The 19,215-nt window shown below is 45.1% G+C and overlaps 1 protein-coding gene across 5 annotated transcripts in view; it reads right to left on the bottom strand.

Moving 5' to 3' along the window:
- Positions 1–493: 493 nt before the first annotated feature.
- KIF13B (kinesin family member 13B) overlaps positions 494–19,215 on the bottom strand; it is a 120,296-nt gene continuing 101,574 nt past the window's right edge. For all 5 annotated transcript variants that reach the window (XM_082756469.1, XM_082756471.1, XM_082756470.1 and 2 more), the window contains 3 exons: positions 10,088–10,150; positions 7,521–8,541; positions 494–5,116 (listed from right to left, as the gene is read on the bottom strand). In XM_082756469.1, coding sequence (XP_082612595.1) covers positions 4,824–5,116; positions 7,521–8,541; positions 10,088–10,150 — 1,377 coding nt within the window. In that variant the 3' untranslated portion in view covers positions 494–4,823. The remainder of the gene's footprint in view (positions 5,117–7,520; positions 8,542–10,087; positions 10,151–19,215) is intronic.

The following is a 19,215-nucleotide window of genomic DNA, read 5'->3' as shown; positions in this document are numbered from 1 at the left end:
TGTTTTTTTTTTTGCCCAATTTTGGAGCAGTGGACTTTTACAACCTATTGAACAGAAGGCGCAGAGGGAAGAGAGATCCCTGCTGTGACCAAGGAAAGGCAGGAGCAGCATCAACAGCCCCTTGAATGGGCTGCAGCGCCCTGGGGAGGGAGCACAGCACCTGCTTCTAGTCAGTGTGAGGGCAGGGAAGTCTTACAGCTTTCCTCCTTGGCCACAGGGCTGTGATGAGAGCGCCCACACCCAATAGTTGTAGGCAAGGGGGTATTTCTTCAGGCCCCAAAGAGGAGGTCAGCAATGCCGTGGCTTTGTGCTTGTCTAGGGGAAGATCCCTAAAATGCAAGAAACACTACAGGCAACAGGGGGAAACAGCCTCATTTGACTTGGTGACAACCCACAGCACCCTCAAGGAATGCTGCTCCCGTCGTAGTGCTGGGAAATGCATCTGAAAGTTTTGGTGCTGCGAGCTGGATCAATAAAACAGAGACATCCAGGCTCTAAAGAAGGAGTTTATTTAGGTACTGCAGGCTGCATCGCATGTATAATACAATATTACAGTAATTTAGTATTGTACAGAAATAATTAAAAACTTTACAGCTCATTACAAAGTCTCTTTGGATTTTAGCTCATTTAAAGTACACCAATCAACACGGGATACCACAGTGTAAATATCCACTCCTTATATACAGACCCACTACATTTACAAAAAAAAATCAACAGAAAGAAAGAGCTGGAAGAGGCTCCCGAGACACGGTGGGTGTGTGTGGGGGGGTGAAAAAGCAAAACGTGCAGGGGCTGCAAGAGGCACCTATGGGGCACTTTTGGGGTGCCCTGGGGTGAGGCAGGGAGCGCGGCTCCTGCGTCAGGGAAAGCAGGGATGATATAAGGGAAATAGAGGAACAAGACACTTATTTGTCACCCCAGCTCCAGAGGGTTTTGTAGTGTGACCAGCCTGCACATTGACCTGCCATGATCACGATTTCCTAGAAGCTACAGAGACTCGAGGTCAGCGCAAAGCCCCCTCCTCGCTGCACTCGTTGCTGACCCGGGGATAAGGCACTGCGAGAATTGAACTTCTTGTGCAAAGAGCTGGCAGTGCCAGCACGAGGATGACAAGCATTGATAGAGAAGAGAGACTCTTGGGCAGCTCCGGTACAGTGTGAACAGGCCCCTGCGTCGCCCCAGCTCACTTTGGATCAGTTTTTGGGACCGCCAGGCACAACGAGCTGGGGGCTCTTGGTTCGTAGCAGAGCAAGGAGGTGCTGAGCCCCCAGCCTGCGTCCAGGCAGCAGGGGAGGTCTGAGCTCAGCCACCCTCTTTTTTTTTTTTAAGGACATGGGCAATACTCCCAGGTGGGACTCGTTTCTCTTAGTTTTCCTCAGCTAAACTACATCGTTAAAAAGCAAAGAGGCCCCTGAGCCAAAGAGATATTATTTTGGCCAAAAAGGTCAAAACACCACAAGAGCATTGAGCATAGCACAGTGAGAAGTCTTGGCTTAGAAAACCCACGAAAACGCCCCCCCAAAAAAGCATCCTCTTGGCTGTCTTGCAGCAAAGGATCCTGCACAGCCAAATCCTGCTCCACGTGCAGGGGTTGGGGGTACCGAGCTGCTGACACGGGCAGGCTGCCACATTTTCACCCCCCCCCCAACCCAATTTTCTACCCCCCCAGAAACCGAGCCCCGACCCCAGTTCACAGATACAGAAAGCAACTTACACAACCGAGCAGACACAGGAGATGAGACACTCGCTACAAATTACACTTCCTGCATTAAATATTATTCTTCCCTGTATAAAGTGCATGAAAAAAATCTTGGAAAAAAATATGCATAGCTATTAGTGCGCCAGCCTCCAGGCTGGGCTGTTCCAGTTAAGAGCACCTCCTCCTTTATGCTGAGGGTAGAAGTGTTTCTATTGCTAGTTATCAATTAAAAAAAATAAAATAATAAATTTACCTTCATCGTGGTTTAAACTGATGTTTTCTGGTTAGCTGGTGCAGAGTAAGAGATGGCTTTGAGCAGAGGGATGGGCACTGTGCCCCAACAGAGGGAAGCATCTTGAGAAGAAACCTCGGGTGGCTGGGGAAGTTGGAGGGGGCAGGAGGGAGCCAGAGAAGTCCTCCAAGAGCATCCTCGTGGCCAAACCGGGTTTGCTGGGCTTTGGGGAGCTTGTGCCATGATTTGGTTGGGCTGGCTGCATTTTGGGGCAGGTGGGATTTGAGGGGAGGTTTAGTTTCAGAAGTCAAACAAGATGGTAAAAGCCAAAAGCCTAAAAAGTATTTAGGATATTTGCTTCCAGGACCATTTCCCCTAGAGGAGGCAGCAAGTGCTGTTCAGACCAGGCTCCGTGCCCCTCTACAAACACACAGCAGGGTTTTGTAACGCGACTGAGGGTGGGTGGGAGAAGAAATCCACCCTGTATCAGTTGGCTGCAGCCTCCAAGCACATGCCCCAGACATGCAAACACTTAGATAAGTCCTTATAGAGTCAAAAGTGTAGTTAAATATGGCCAGAGGAATTTATAGCGGGTAGAACCCATAGCGAACTGTTAGCCCAGCTGCTGCTGCTTCACCCTTTCACTGCTGCACCTTTGATAAATCAGTCCTGAAGAGGGTTCAGGAGGACTTTTGGACAGGTTCTTCCCTCCTGTCCCCCCCAAAGAGGCCACCTGGCAGACACCGAGTTTCAAAGAGATCCCTAAATCCGGTAAATGAAATGCTGAGACTGTCAGAAAAACCCATCGGTTAGGGGGCTGCTTCACATTAGCTAACATTTGGTAGCACATCGGAACAAAGTGCAAGTAGAAAAACCTTAAAGATGGGGTTTTAGAAAACATACCAGGCAGTATAAGAGGCATTGTGTTAATTAACGGGTGCTCTTCCATCAGCAAGACTCATCACACCCCAAAATGTCATCTCCTTGCATGGATCATGTCTATAAAAACAGTAATAATCTTAAAAAAACCATGAGGTTTTAGCATCTGAATTCCTTACTACTACATTTCTCCCATCGTCTGGGCTTGAAAGGACAGGAGCTTCGTGCAAAGGGAAAGGAGAACACAACTGTACACTAAAAACATCTTTAGAAGCCGGTCTGTACATTATATATTACGATTTCTCGATGCAAATTTCGGAGGCGCTGAAGCTCGTTCCAGAAAGCCGCAAGGATACACAAGTCCCTGGCAGCGCGACGCCTGCCGCATTGTAACCCGTCCCGCTTATTTCAGCTACAGATTAGTTTCTATTTTAATTTTATTCCTTCTGCATAAATGATATTAATTACAGTAAATCAGCATAATTATCTCCTCCACTGAGCAGCCCGAGCTCCTCTGATGACAATGTATCTCTCCCTTGGACCTCTGAACCAGATGGCTAAGGCACTTAGACACCCGCGTGCAACACGGACAGAGACTAGATACGTATTAAAGTTTAATTCAGCAGCCTAAATATTCCCCACGTAGCTAAAACGCCTCTTGCTCAAGCTGCCCAATCCCCCCGTGATTATTTAAACGAGATATAAACAGCTCAGGACATAAAAGCCTGTGGTCTTCCTTGGTTTGTTGGAGAAATGAGTGCGTGTACGCCGAGGTGTGCGCACGTTTACGCGCACGCGTACGGCCACATGGAATTTGTGGATGTTAAAAACTAGCAAGGGGGGTACCAAAACTAAAATCAAGCGTTAAGAAAGCCAGGCCAAAGCTCCCAAAGAGACTGGTTTGGGGGAGGACTCTGCAGTTCTTCCCCCGGGTTGGTTTTTGTGTGTGCTGCCTCGTGGGAGCGATGCTGGCGGAGCTGCTCGTGCAATGTCAGGTGGCGGGCGATTGTAAAGCGCAAACGTTTCTCATTTTAAAACAATAAATACAAATAAATAGGCTGGATTCATCCCCTTACCAGAATCCTGTTTTGCAAAATTGGGTTAAAAAAAAGGCTGGGCAGGGTGCTCCCACCTCCAGCAGCGGGCAGGAGGCGCAGCCCCGGCAGCAGCACGGGGTCGGGTTGGGAACGGGGCAGCGCTGCGGTGCTGGTCCTGCAAAAACCCTCCTAGCCCAAAGGACAGGGGGAGAGAGGATCCCCTGGCCTGGTGAGCACATTAAGTAGCTCACAGACAGCAAATTCACCCAAATCCCCTCTTCTGTAAAAAGAAGGGATCAGGAATGTTGCGGAGTGGGGCCACGGGACTCGTCTCGTTCCCAACACAGCAGCAATAAATCAGGTCGTGCTGCCCGCCCCAGCAGGAGGGAAGGGCAGCAGGACAGTAATCAGAGCAGGTCCTGGTCCTGGCTCACCTAACTTCTTAACAAAGGGGTTTTGGGGATTCTTCATAACCAAATAAAATTTTATGTTCCCTTCTCTGCCTGTCCAGAATCGTTACCTTGCCCTTTCGTTATGTATTACGCAAGACGGACACAGCTCTTATAAAATTATTTTTAAAAAAAGAGTTATTTTGGGGACTTTAGAATTGCCAGTCGCACTTCGAGAAGCACTAGCACGTGGGTAGTATTTTGTAGCTACTGGAAAGTCAAGCTGTAATTTGAACAATTCTCATCTCCTCCCTCCCTGAAAGGCAGAGGAGAGCCGAGCTTCCAGCCACCCACCGCCGCCAGCTTTCGCTGCCTGCCATCAGGCGTACACCCAAGCATCACGAAACTCTGGGTGTAGATCCAGCACCGTGACAAGGCGAAGAATTAACATGTCAATCACCCCAAGCAGAAGAAAAAAAAAGACCCTTCATTAGTGTTTGCCACAAACCAGGAGTTCGCAGGGATGCTTCAGCTTCCCGAAGCCGTGAGATCTGCTCCCCAGGCTGCGGTGCGGGGGGGGCTCTGTCTCAGTTTGCCCAGGATTTCCTGTTCTCGGCGTTTTTCTGGCTCTTCTCCAGGCGCAGCGGGGCTCCTCCTTCCGATTTAGCCAGGGCTGTGAGCGACGCCAGGTTGGAAGCCGAGCCGGAGAAGTTGCCGCTCCTCCTGTTCTCGGCGGCCGCTCCTCCCTGCACCCTCAGCCCCGTGCTCCTTCTCCTGGCCGGTCCCGTGGCCTTCTTCACTCTGCCTGGTTTCACGAGCAATCCGTAGCCTGGGTTGCACCTGAAGTACTGCTTTCCACCGATGGAGCCGTCGTTCTTACCTGGGGCAAGAAGAGGAAGGAAGGTGACACAAAGCGGGCGCGCTCAGGGAGCTGGGCTGCGATCCAACCGCGCTGCCATGGAGCCACGATCACAAAACACCTGAACTTCGAATGGATAAATAAAGATGACAGAAAAAAGTGTAACGCCACAAGGTTAGAGTAAATAGAGATTGTGTCAGGTTTTTGTTTCAGGGCTAAGGGCGGTGTGGATATCTGGTGGCACGCCGGGTGTCACGAAGGCAGGGATGTGGCTGGAAAACTGAACCAAGGAGCCAGCATGGCAGCTTGTGCTGAAAGATGTGCTGCCATGCTGCAGGGAAGAAGGGTTTGGTTGAAAGTAAAAGCTACTGTGATGATGGGAGGCTCAAAAGTGTTACAGAGAGGGCTGGGTGGTTTCGGGCAGCCCCTGGCACTGCCTGGAGACAGGGCACCCAGATGAGATGCTCCTGATGCTTCCTCCCTGATTGCTGCTCTGGGGAATCCTTTATTTCAGGAAAAGTGTTGAAATACAGAAAGAAAAGGAAAAAAAGGAATATATGCAGTAGTTTGTCACTAGCAAAGTATCTGGAAGAAAGGAAAAAGCCAATTAAGAGCTCTGGAAGTTGAGAAGAGTTGTTTTCGTGCCATAAAACCTCCACAAAACAGAGAAGCGCAATCACTTTATGCTGACGCCGTTACCTTTTTATCTCTCCCTGCAAAGCATTTAAAAGCCTCACAAACACCGTCCTGGGACCACTCCTGTCTGCACAGGCAACACCACGAGGTACAATAGCTCTTCATCACCAAAAGGTCACCCGCTTTGTTTTACTTTTCCTCTCTGCCACCACTGCAGCTCCGGGTGCGATCCATCCTCATGAGGACAGAGCTGGACTTCTGCCTCCCCTCAATAAGCCTCGTGGGCCCCTTCCAGCTTGGGATATTCTATATTTCTAAGCCAGGGACCCAATTCTTGGGAAAAATATCCAGTAACACCAGCGGTTGAGTCCTGGGCCAACCCCAAATCTTGTAGCCATCAGACATCTGCCATGGAGGCTTACCGGGGGTGTGCAACCAGCCCAACAGCCCTGGCAGTGCGAGCCAGAGGAGCCAGGCAGGGAGAGAAGGTGACTTTTGAAGATGGGAATCCATAAATACATCTATTTTTAAGATGATGCAGGACTGGGAATCGGGACTGCAACTTTCAGAGGGCTGAGAGCTACAGTTTGCTGTCTAGGGTGGCAAACCACAGGTGGTTTTCAGTAACTGGCTGCAAACACATCATCTAGTTTAGGTTTTATGAGCACACCATGCGTAGGAAAGGTAACTGCTCACTTAAACGGGACTTCTGGGTCCTGACACATGATTTGTCTTGGCGAACAGCTCCGATCCCAGGGAAATGCACAGCAGAGATGAGCGTGGGCAACTCCCAGAGCCGTGCTGATTCACCAAAGAGAGCCTGGAGTTTTACAGCTTGGTTAAAAGAATTGAAATCAGGAGCTTTAAGTGCCCTTGGGAAACCAAACCCTCTTGCTATCAGAGGCAGTGGCATCTCCTGCTCGCCTCCTGAGTTTGCCACCAGCCCGTCCTGGCTTCCCCCATGCTGCCTGCTCTCAGTAAAGGAGAAAATGAGCGCCACGAAACCTGGCGTGAACCTGCAGAGGAAAGGAGTTGGGAAGCCCGGGGCTCCAGCAGAGAACAAATGCCAGCCGTCACCGCCTGCTCTCTCATCTACTTCACTTTAAAGTGCTTGTGCTGAAACCACAGCTTTTCTGCACCACGCTACGATGGCACATCTGAGCAAACCTCTCCAGGGACGGCACCTAGCTCCTAAAAATGAAGGATCACATCAATCCTGGGAAGCCTACAGCTGCACAGGTACGAGTTAGACAAGAAAATGGCAAATTAGAAGCTGAACGAAACCTTAAATCACCTGGTGGTCACCATACGATATTTTCCTACTCGTTTTTATATACATATCTGGTAATTTCACTGCTTATTTTAAAAGAGCTTGTGGGAGACTAAGTGTGAGGAGACTCAACATCTTGTTTAACCTAAATTTCTCATCTGAGTCCCAGAGCTCCTGCTGTGCCTTGGACGCCCTTATCCTCGGAGCAGAAGCCCAGAAGAAGACCCTTTGGACACAAATACTGCAAAATGCAGATTAACAGGCCAATAAAAGCAGCTGAGCTTTCCAGCTCTGTTGCAAGAAGCCAGTGAAATAACTGGGAAGGGACACAACCCGGAGGGCAAGGAGACTAGGATTACAAGGGCAGATTGTTAAAAGATTACAGCAGAGAGGGACCTGTTTTATTTCCCTTCTCGGACTACCCAATAATGGCCAGTAAAACCCTTTTAGAAAAAAAAAAAAAAAAAAAACAGCATTAAAATGAGCACTACTTGGCACCCAACCTAGAGGGTATTTTACCTGAGGGTAAATCCAGTTCCACACCAACCCACGTTCCCTCCTGAAAGTCCGTGGGCCCGACGTATCTAACGATGCCTGTCTTGTTTGCACCGACTGTGACATATTCTCCCTCCTTCAGCCACTCGGGAACTTCATTGGCGTCCTCGGAGTCGGAAATCACTTCCAGCTTTTCTTCCGCCGTCTCCGATCCGTTCTGGTTCAGCCCGCGGGCGGTGGACGCGCTCTTTTCTCCTTGCTGCTCTTCTGGGTTTGGAGCACACGGGGGATCCGTCCCCAGCATGCTCGTGAAGGACTTGAGCTCTGACGTCTTGACTTTCTGGATTTTGAAGGGGGAGGCCGCAACAGTGGACTGGGATGGTTGGTCAGGATGGATGTGGGATTTGGGAAAGCCCAGGTCGGAAGCCCCAGAAGCGGTTTCCTTTTTCCTCGGAGCTTGTCCTGCTGACTCCACTGATTGTTTAGATAGCTCCTTCTTTGGAGAGGAGGTAGGAAAGGTATTTTTTGCATCGGTGCCTCCAGAGGTATCACTTGCCTGCTCACTCGGACTCACAGGAGATGCACACGATTTGGGTTTCAAAGCCCCATTGCCATTCACTTCAGGGCTGTCTTTCGGTCTCGTGTGAGCGCTTTGAAGGCCGGAGGTGGGCTGAATTTCTCTCTTATTGCTGAGGCGGCTTTCTGTGGAGCTGTCAGAGTGCCCTGGCCCGTCAGAAGATGAGGCCTGAGCTGCAGCAGGAGCTGGGAAGTCGCTCGAGGTAGGAATTTGACCCCCTGGCTGAACCACGGCATCGCTTCCAGCGGCGAGGGCTTCCGAGAGGGTGGCTGTCGAAACGCTGTGAGAGAAATACCCGCTGGAGGCTTCACTCAGAGGGCTTGGAGGCCCTTCCTGGGAGTCCTGGGCCTGGGCATCTCCCGAGGGCTGCTGCAAAGGCACTTTGGGCATCTTTTCGGGACTCTTTCCTGCCTCCGACGTCTGTGCTGCAGCTTCGAGGGGCCATTTCCCTACCTCCTCTTGGCTGATCTGCAACAGAAGAGGACAGTGACTGTGGAGCTCTGATATCCGAAATATCAGGGCTAAAAGGACAGCTATAAGGCCTCTGGGAGGTACGAAGGCCTCCAGCAAATCTAAATCCCTCCGTAGCTGCAATCTCCAGAAGATGCAAGTTGATCTCAAGTCAGCTTTACAAACCTGGGAGGATTGTCAGCTCATTTCTTCCATTAATAAGAGAAGTGTCAACCGAAAGAAATACGCTCCCCAATATTTACTGAAAAATTATTTATATTACAGGAATGGTCATTTGCTGTTTGAATAGCAGGATTTATATGGAATGTGAAAACGGCCACGATCCATAAGTCTCTCTCCGTTATTTGGCTTAACTTTCAGGGCTGATAAATCATCCCCTTTCCAACTAAACTGTCACTTACGTCCCCGTTCCCAAATGCCATTCCCACCTCAGGGCTGCCAGCACCGCACACTCTCCGAGTATGAAATTAACTGCACCTCGTGAGATTAACAGCCCATTTTAGTGATGTATTTCTTGGCTGTAAAGTTTACTAAATCTGATAGATCAATATCTTTTGCCAGCACATGTACTCTAAAAGATTAGGATGTCTCTAAATCTCTTTGGGGGGGAGGGAGGAGGCTGCTAATACGGAGAAAAAAAAAAAAAAAGTGGTTGGAGGAAGGCAGAGGGGTGCATGTCCTCCCTGTTAACTCTCAAGTGTACATTTCTATTGACTGTTCAAAATGTTGCGTTTTTCCCATCTAGTGGTAAAGTGTCCCAAACAACGGGGTTTTCACCTCGTTCTGAATGCCTTCCACTGGGAGGTTAAGTGGCGTTTGAAAAAAGAGGGATTTGATTGAATTACAAGTTTCAGAACCAAAGGCTAGCCTGCAATTGCTGAGTGAAATATAACACAGAGAAGTTGTTTGAAATGATGCAGGGGATTAAAAACATTTTTAGCTTTTCTATGGGGTGAGTTGCTGCACATGTGGGCTCTGGAGCTCTGGACTTGCTTCGGGCTTTCCCTTGTAAGCATTCAGATAACACACATTTTGCTAAGACAATAAAAGCAGTGGGAAAAAGCTGATTTGCTATTCATAAGACTGAAGTTCTGCCGAACTGTGGGAGATCATAAGGTCTATTTTCCATCCAGCTTAGCAAGAGCCTTTTTTTTTCACGCCGATATCATGAATTGGCTTGAAATGTAAAATCACGAATAAAGCTCAGCACTCGGAATAACAGACTCGTTCTGTTTATAGAAAGCAGCAGAGCCTAGCAATTTGTCTTTTAAAGCACCACAACAGCTAAATTTCAGCTAGCTAACTGCAAATGCAATCATGTGATTAGCCAGGCTTTCAGATATAGAAATGCAACCAGCAACGTATGGGAGGACTTTAGCAGGACTTAAGAAAACACAACATACACTGCATTTAATCGTCTTACAGTGAAGCAGCACTAAAAGTGCAACAGGTTTTAAGTAACTATCCCAGCATTTACTGCCTCTGGTTTGCAGTGATGCAAATATGAAAGCTGTTTCTTAATACCTTAACAGGGCGTGCTTACCTGTTTTATCTTTGCAGCACTGGCATCAATGCTGGCAGACTGGACCATAATTCGTGGGACAGACTGCAGGAATGAAAAAACAGAGCATTGTTCACTTGAAGGGTTAAATATTGTCAAGCTGGGGTTAAATATTGTCAAACATTAAGACTGACACTTTATTTGGAATTGGCAAAAAGGATGGAGCATCGCTATCCTAATGCATCCTGCTGAGATCCTCTGAAGGGGCAAGTAAAAACATCAACCAAGGCAACAGAGACATCCCTGAATTTTGACAGAAAAGCAACTACAAGTATAAATTCATGGCATACGAAGTTTTCTTTTGTGAGGTGGCAGAAGACACAGCCCTGAGCAGCCAGATGACAGGTCTGAGGTCACCTTGTCTGGCTAGTGAAATCCTCACCTCCACCCCCTCTCCAAAACTCTTTCTCCATCTCCTATATCTTAATTCAGTTAAGATTTTAGCATTGTTTAACCCAAAAAAGCAGCAAGAAGGAAGATCTGGGCATCCTGCTTTCAAACAGAAGTGACATCTATACGTGCCCTTCACTAATGACCTGCGCTAATTGGTCCTGTGCCAGGACCAATTCTTCTCTTTGAGAACTCTTCTGCAGGCCGTGCTGATCTCCTGGCTGCTATTTCCAGAACTCAACAACCTGGTTAAAGAACCAAAATTTACCAACTGAAGAGAAACGTACGCTTCTCTAGCATCCTTTCTAAGTAAAGCAGGAATACGACCAGTCCTCTCCCAAAAAGAGAGAAACACGGGGGAAAAGAACAGCTATTATTTATGCAGAGATCTCCAGGCATTAAATAAAAACACAGTCGTTCAAAGTAAAACTAAAGACAAAAGGCAGACAAAAACCCAACAGCTTCGCAGCGGATCAAAATCTTTTTTTTTTTTCTTGTAGAGACATTAAAGCTTCAGCTCACTGAAAGAAAGCAGGAGGGGGGTTGCTCGTCTTTACACCTGCTAATTGCAAGCAGACTGCTGAAGTGGGGGGCAGAGCAAGCCATCTCTCTTTGGGGTGCTCGAGGTATCAGCATTTTGACATCTTCACTGTGATCTTCACATTTTCAGATCTTCACTGTGACATGGGCTGGGAGCAGGGAGTGTCCAGAACTAGGCCAAACCAACAAAGCCTGAAAGAAGCACAGCTTTACAACTCCTCGTCCAGTGGTTTTTGAGCCACACACACTTCGTGTTGCAGAATTTCAGCTTCCTTTGGAATCAACTGGTGATCTAAGACAACGGTATTAACCTGAAAATGACTGATGTTGACTTGTGGCTGAGTTCGGAGATATCTTCAAGCAAGGAGGTTCAATGAGTGCTGTGACCTGCCCCAGGTATTAACTTGGACGTGCAAGGAGAACCTCATTGTCCCAAGAGTCAAATGTTTTGCTTTAATGTAGACTAGAGAGGAGAGGGATTAACTTTCTTCTAAGTAAACACAGCACATTTTAGGTGTAACAGAGGCTTATCAGTGTCAAAGTGCCCGAAACACTTGGCAGCACACTTATTTTCTTCTCTTCAGCTGTCTTTGAACCATGGGTTGGCCCATCTTGGAAGGGAGTGCGAAGCCAAGCCATTAAACGTCCCTTTTTAATGACAAAAAAATCAGCAGGCACAAGGCATTAGGGCTAATCCCTAGGCAGGCACTTACACAGCACTTCAAACCCTTTGCCGAGGTGGATCTGAACCTCAGTGAGTAGCCAAGGCCCTCGAATCCAGATAATCCCAGTTCAGCATCTCCGTGGTCCACCACAAAACTCCGCGTTTGGGCATCTCAGAAAGGTTGCGTGAAGAAAAACCACCGTCCTTGTTGCTTCCACACTGTGTGTGAGCTGGTACAGGAGGGGCAACAGCTTCTTCCACAGCAAATCTTGTACCAGGAATAAAAACTCTTACAGTGCACCATAAATAAAGTCGATCTTTTTGCCCCATTTTCTCCCCATATACACATCACCTCCAGGAAGTGCTTCAAGGTAAAGCTTTATTATGAGAGACAAGCGCTCAGAATTGGAATATGAAAAAGTATTTAAGATTTCTCAGTTCCTTTGGTATCCTTTCCTCCTTTCTAAACAAATAAATAGCAGAAAGTGTTTTTGTGTGCATTTTTTTTTTCTCTCTCAAAACCCTTTGGTCTTGCAGCACGTAAATCCATGAAATCTAAAATCTAAATAAAGCCGTTACACTTTAATCATTCCTCATCAATTGCGAAGACGATGCTCTCCTCGTGAAAGGATGACAAATCTCCAAACCCCTACACTAACTTTGCCAAGCAATGTTTAGAAAAACACGGAGAAGAAAAGCAATTATGAGAAGTGGCACTTGCCCAACTTTGGTGTTGACAAGAAACAGATGGGCAGAAACACCCCCATTGGAGTAGCAAAGGTACTAAAACAAATCCTGGTCGTAAAACGTAGGGAAGTTACTTGAGGGGGGACATTTAAAACAATGTGTTTGACTCTCTGTGAAGACATTTACTGGATGAAAAATATTTCTGAATCGAGAGCCAAGTTTTGTCATTAAACGTGTGCAGATATCGACTGCTAAAGTAGACATATATTTACCCAATGGCAACACATGACCCTTTTACACTGATAATTTTTGGCACCGTTTCTTCAACCAAGCTGACAAAATACGGAGTAAGAAAGAACATGAAAGCAATCCACTTTAAAGCGTCTCTGAGCCCTTGTAGAACAAAACTTGTCTTTTTTCCTAAGAGCTGCTGCTTTGCGTGGTGGGTTCATAAGGATTTCTAAGGGTGTGTTTGCACAGCATTTGCTGGTCAGATTTGAGGTCAGTCTGAACACGTTTTGAGTGCCCAAAAGCCACGTTATTAGGAGTGATTAGAGAAATCTGAAGACTGATCCAGTGTGTTGGTGGGCTTGAATGTGAAAAGTAAATGTGTATCTCACCCCATTTAACAGAGGCAGCAAAATTAACCCCAATTTAAGTTTTTTTCCATACCACATAGTACATGTATATAACAGCAACCTCTTCAACGGACTCAGAAAAATACATTTGGTGTTTCACTGCCATTAAATATTTTTCAATTGATTCTGATGATAGTGACTGATGAATTCAGTACAAAGCCTTTTGCCTTGATGTCACCGGATGAAAATCCTTCAGCGTTCCTACACAACATGCAGAAAGCTCAGTGGCAGTTACACAGAGTGGGTCTGTGGGTCCAAGAATTATCCTCCAAGCTCCAGAAATGGTCCAGCCAAGGTTACAGCAGTCCTGTAAGGACATCAGCAGCAAACTTCCACCGCCGTCATCTGTGCTTTGCCATCGGCAGACAGGAATGACTGAGCTCAAGGACTGTCAGCCTGACAGCGTTATGTTCACATCACCATTTAAAAGCAGCTATTGGAAACTTCTCCAGCAGGGCATAGCAGTTGCTTCATTAAATGTGGATTTAATTCAGTTTTGAGCGCTTGGGTTAAAACGCTTTCACGAGGCACACAGCAATGCAGGAAGAATTCTGAATCCCTTAGCACAAAGCCAAACAGTCCATTTTAAAAAGAACCCCTTTAAACAGAAATATTCCTCCCTGCCCTTCATTTTAAAATAATTTAAAGTCACCAGTCATTCAAACATAAACCTAGAAACCACAAGGAGAGATGAAACCCAGAACAAGTTGTTTTTAGGCACGTTGTTTTTTTTGTTCTTTTAGTTTGTTTGTTTGCTCCCTAAAGACACTGTATATTTAAATATTAACCCCAAACCTTCTTACTTCACTTTCTAAACATGGAAAATTGCAGCTGGTAATAATGTTTTCGAATTCTGTTTTTCCAATATATTTTGTGGGAAATGTACACATACATCTCAGTTATCTCACTGTAGGTCCAGGCAGAAAGATAAAAAGGGCAATTCAGAACCATTTTCAAGTTAGTTCATACTGAAGTTTCAGAAGTTTTCACTAAGAAGTTGAAAAGGCCAGCTTCCCGTACTCATCAAAATTATTTGTAAGAGCATGATAGAGAAAACTGAACTTAGAAAGAAATCAAACCACTACTGACTCAGCCACAAGATCCAGCCATACATGAGCCCAGACGGCCACCAAGGATCTGTTGAGCTATGCTGATTATAGCATCCAAGTGATCCTTTATTTGAAACAGTGAAAAAAAAAGCCTTCTAGATTTTAAAAAGGGTTCTCTGAGGCCACATTATTTACATTTGATTAAGGAATGTAAATTCAAGCAATTATACTAACTATGCACTACACACAGCCATGAAACTGCCGCTATTTTTTAACACACTTCCAGAAAAGGCTTTTGTCTATTCAGATACTTTTTCATTAACTGCCCTTATTTTATTATTATTTTTTAATTTTAATTTTAATTTATACATATATAGATAGATTAATTACTATAACTGCACTGGAAGGTGAAAGAGAACAAATAGAGGGCTGCCTTCTTGTGTCACGTCTGCATTTCTATACCATAAAACAAACATGAATTACATTAGCACATGGAAATTCAAAGAGGAGTGTGCATTTTAAGACAGCTGTGAGTCAAGATCTCTCATTTAAGCCATGTGCTAATGAAGACATTTGACCATCCAACAAGGTTCTTGACTATGAAGGTGACCAAAATGCACTTCTCAAATGCACGGTGGTCAGAGGTATGAGCCACAGCAATGTCAAAAGCCAGAAACTGAAATACAAATATGTACATTTTTAATGCCAGCACCCGATGATGCCCTAAAATGAAATTATACGGGCAGTTCCTGGAGATCAACAGGGTCATAAGGTAAAGAGCAGTAATTCTGCTTGGTGCACACTATGAAAGCCTCAGCATGTTAATAAAAAAGACAGGCTTCAAGAGCGCGCACATAATATAATTAAGCAAAGATAGATGAAACTCTGATTCCCATCCACCTGCATATTTTAAGCAAGTGTTTTAAACTTTTCCTGATCAGCACTCTGGGTTGGTAAGGCTTTAAATCTTGTACACTATGGTACCAAGCCTTTCAAAGAATAAACTAGGAAAATAAAAAGCAATTGCAGTAATCCAAAAGGTTTATTTATTTTTTTTATTTACAGAGTACTGGCAATTAACTGAAAGGCAGCAGATAACTGATAAAATAGGCATTTTCTAACTTAAAAGTATATAAACAGCTTCATCAGAAACCCATCTTTTAGGTACATAAACAGCTTCATCGGAAGCCGTTCTGCTAGTTACATAAAGAATCCTATTATGCCAAATTAATTCAATCTAACTAATTAGAGAGCAGGAAGTTCTTTCAATTATTTTATGTGCTGTCTGAGAAACACACTTGAATACGAGAGCAGATTTCATTAATTGCGGTTCATTATTCTCCAGATTAGTTACTAAACTTGCATCAGAAGGTCAAAGACAGCAATTTCGTTAGCTGCCACCACCTTGACTGGAATCGCTCTGCGCTTCTGAAACTCGGGCAACAACGGGCTACAAACAAAAACAGCACTGGGAAAGACCAGCTCGTTAGGATAGTGCTTACTTTAAGATTGGTGACAGCCTCAGCGACGGCGTGTGACTGAAATAAATTGCAAAAAAAGGGTGTTTTCGGAATGGGTGATGAGAAATCTTGTCTCCTATTTACTTGCAGGGGATCTGAGATTTGATAACGTATCCACTCGGGGAGCTGTTCGGTCACGATGAACTCAACTTCACTTATTGTTGTGGTTTAACCCGACCGGCAGCTAAACACCACGCAGCCGTTCGCTCACCCTCCCCCCTCCCTCTCTGGGACGGGGGAGAGAAATGGAAAGTGAAGCCCGTGAGTTGAGATAAAGACAGTTTAATAAGACAGGAAAAAAAATAACAAAAATAATAATAACAATAATAATGATGATGATACAATGGTGATAATACGAAAGTAATAATAGTATGTACAAACAAGTGATGCACAATGCAATTGCTCACCACCCGCTGACCGATGCCCAGCCTAACCCCGAGCAGTCCCGCCCCCTCCCCCCGGCTAGCCACCCCTATATATTGTTTAGCATGACGTCAGATGGTATGGAATACCCCTTTGGCTAGTTTGGGTCACCTGTCCTGGGTCTGTCCCCTCCCAGCTCTTACTGCACCCCCCAGCCTGCCCGTTGGCAGGACAGAGCAAAGGCTGAGATGTCCTTGGCTTAGTATAAGCACTGCTCTGCAACAATTAAAGCATCGGGGTGTTATCAGCACTCTTCTCATTCTAAGCCAAAACACAGCATTCCACCAGCTACTAGGAAGAAAATTAATTCTGTGTTAACTGAAACCAGGACACTTATAAACTTGCAGAAAAAGGTTAAGTACTGCTCCCTTGGAAATAATGCTCCAAAGCACTAAAACCAGCCCAGCCGCAAGACCCTGCTTACAAGATGCAGCACAACAAAGCCACTGCTTTCTGCATATGTGTGCCCTGATAATTGACCTGTAATGAATCGGAGGTTCAATACAGCAGCAGCCATCTAGCTCAAGATGGTTCACCAGCATATTGTTAATGACGTTAGATAACTCAGTACCCTCAAGTACTGGAACAGATAGGCACTGAAAAGTGAGCTGGACAAGAACTTTGGAAATTCTGTTTCGTTTAAATGGATTTGCTTAGCTTTTTGGTATTTTTGCTATTAAGCATTTGGTATTTTTGTTCAAAAACCTGCTGTTTACTTGCATTTAGCCAGGTACGGGTGATTTAGATCTTTCCGTGTTCTTTGTGAGGCATTCCTTTGGTCATTTCTGTTCTTGAAACTACTTCTCTAAATTTGCTGTTTACTGTAATAGAAATCCAGCAATTCCCTGTTAAGTGGCCAGGCTCTTTTGCAATTGCAGTTGAAATATCTTTTCGGCTTCATCTCCCCCTTATGCTTTTTGTAGTTTATTGCCTACCCTCACCCTGCACACTCAATTCCATCCCCTGACACTCTGCATCAAAGCCTTATCCTTCCACAGAACTAAGGTGTACTCATTTGTGTTTTCCTGAGATGCAAAAATCCCATTTTTGTGTTCTCTCCGCCGTGCAGTTTCATACAATTATGCAAGAACTACGAGCTCGCTGCCTTACTCCGACAGGTTAACGATAAGGTGTGGGAGCTGATTGCCAAACACTGACCCCATAGCAGCCCCATCATCCACCCAGCACGCAGCCATTCATCACTGCCACCACCGAAATTCTGGCCAGTTTTTAACGCCTATGAGCACATTAGCATCCTCAGGCCATTATAAGGGAACAGCAAGAAAGATTATGAGACATGATATTTATGATGTTGAAGCCAGTCCCACTATAACAGCACTTACTTATTTTTTGTGCTGCACAGAGGAAGCGAATCCTGTAGCAGTTCCTTCAATTTCTGCTCTCTTTTGTGCAGTGTGATTGCTAACAGGAGTGAAGAAGCCCAGTTTGCTAACTGATAGAACTGGGAAGAATAACTATAAATCTCTCAAACCACTGAGAACCACTGTATTTGTTACGAATCTGACTCGTTCTATTAAAAACCTAAAAGCACCAAGTAATGTCAAGATTTCATCTCATTACACTGATCCAGTGGTCATGGAAAACTTTAGGTTGCTCTCTAATGCAAACATGCATTATCAATGTGTATAAATATCTGAAGGGAGGGTGTCAAGAGGATGAGGCCAGGCTCTTTTCGGTGGTACCCAGTGACAGGACAAGAGGCAAGGGGCACAAACTGAAGCCCAGGAGGTTCCTGATAGATATGAGAAAATCCTTCTTTACTGTGAGGGTGACAGCACTGGCACAGGCTGCCCTGAGAGGTTGCTGAGAGGCTGTGGAGTCTCCTTCTCTGAAGATATCCCCAAACCTGCCTGGATGTGATCCTGTGCAACAAGCTCTGGGTGACCCTTTTTGGCATGGGGTTGGAACAGATGATTTCCAGTGTTCCCTTCCAGCCTCAGCCATTCTTGGTGCGATTCTGTGTGTGATTAAAACATCCCACAGTTCTGTTTATACATTAACTTTTCTTAAAAACAAATCAGAAACAGCATTCCTGCCTATTAAAAAACTGTTGTGATCATGACCTGATTATTTGAGTTTCCATAGTAATCCATAATATACTTAAAAATTCTCTAAAGTACATGTGTTGGTAGTCTAAAAGCAGACTTCAAGGCAAATAATGCAAGGCTGATCTTGAACAGTAGGAAGGAGTGGGAACAGGTGGTTAGACTAGAGGCAGGAAATTGGACCTCATTTCTAATCTCAGCTCTCCTTGATTCAGTAAGAATTCAAGAAGTGGTGAAAGGCTCTCAGTGCAATTGTAAAGAGCACCTATTTGCATCTTTCAATACCCAAATACCTTTAAGAAAGTCACTGTCTTAATTTTAATAATCTAAATCTCATTGATGAGGAAGGTTACACGACTCCAGACTCCACACTAAACCTCTTGTAAGCAAAAGGCAACATGAAAAATGTAAAGCATAAAGTTGGGTAAGATTTGGGAGTAAAACTTGCTCGTTTTATTACTTTGTAAAGAATAAAACACAAAGTAAAAATATTTAAAATTTGCTTTATTTCTTATTTGTACTAGGTCTGCCGTAAATTACACCAAAACTTAAATACTTTTACAAGTATTTGGTTTTGGTTTGTTTATTTATTTAACTGTTTATTTATTTCACTGTATTTCTACTGTGACAAAATTCCTTGTAATCCTGAGATGTTCTTATAATGGCAGACCTAGCTGTAGCAAACAGTGGAATAGAATCTCTGGATCCAACCATAATATTTTTGTTGTTTTGCTTTAGAAACACACCCTCTAAAACATCTGCCTGCATGTGAAGAGGTGAGAAAGGTCTAAGTTTACAGACAGTGTGCTTCCAAAACTCCAGACTAATGAAGGAGCTTCCATCTACCAAGAGATAGCTGCGTGCTTAACAAAGCACAGACCAAATGGCCTTCCACAAACTTTAACAAGTGGGATCTGGCTCCAGATTTATCTTCATAATCATTTTTAAATATTCCAGACTCACACAGTAGAGGGCTTTTCCTTTATAAACTACGGTTTCTCAAAGAGAATATTATTTATAATGTGAGTCTGTATTTCATCTGTTTTCTTTAAAAGACAGTAGTGTTTTGTACTCTGCTTGATCATGCATTAACTGCCCCTCACAGCACAGAAGCCCCATTTGGAGCCCGGCAT

This window comes from Aythya marila (genome assembly GCF_965140915.1).
Source record: "Aythya marila genome assembly, chromosome: 3".
Lineage (NCBI taxonomy): Eukaryota > Metazoa > Chordata > Aves > Anseriformes > Anatidae > Aythya > Aythya marila.
The sequence above is the reverse complement of the archived record's forward strand: the minus strand, read 5'-3'. Positions and strand labels throughout refer to the sequence as shown.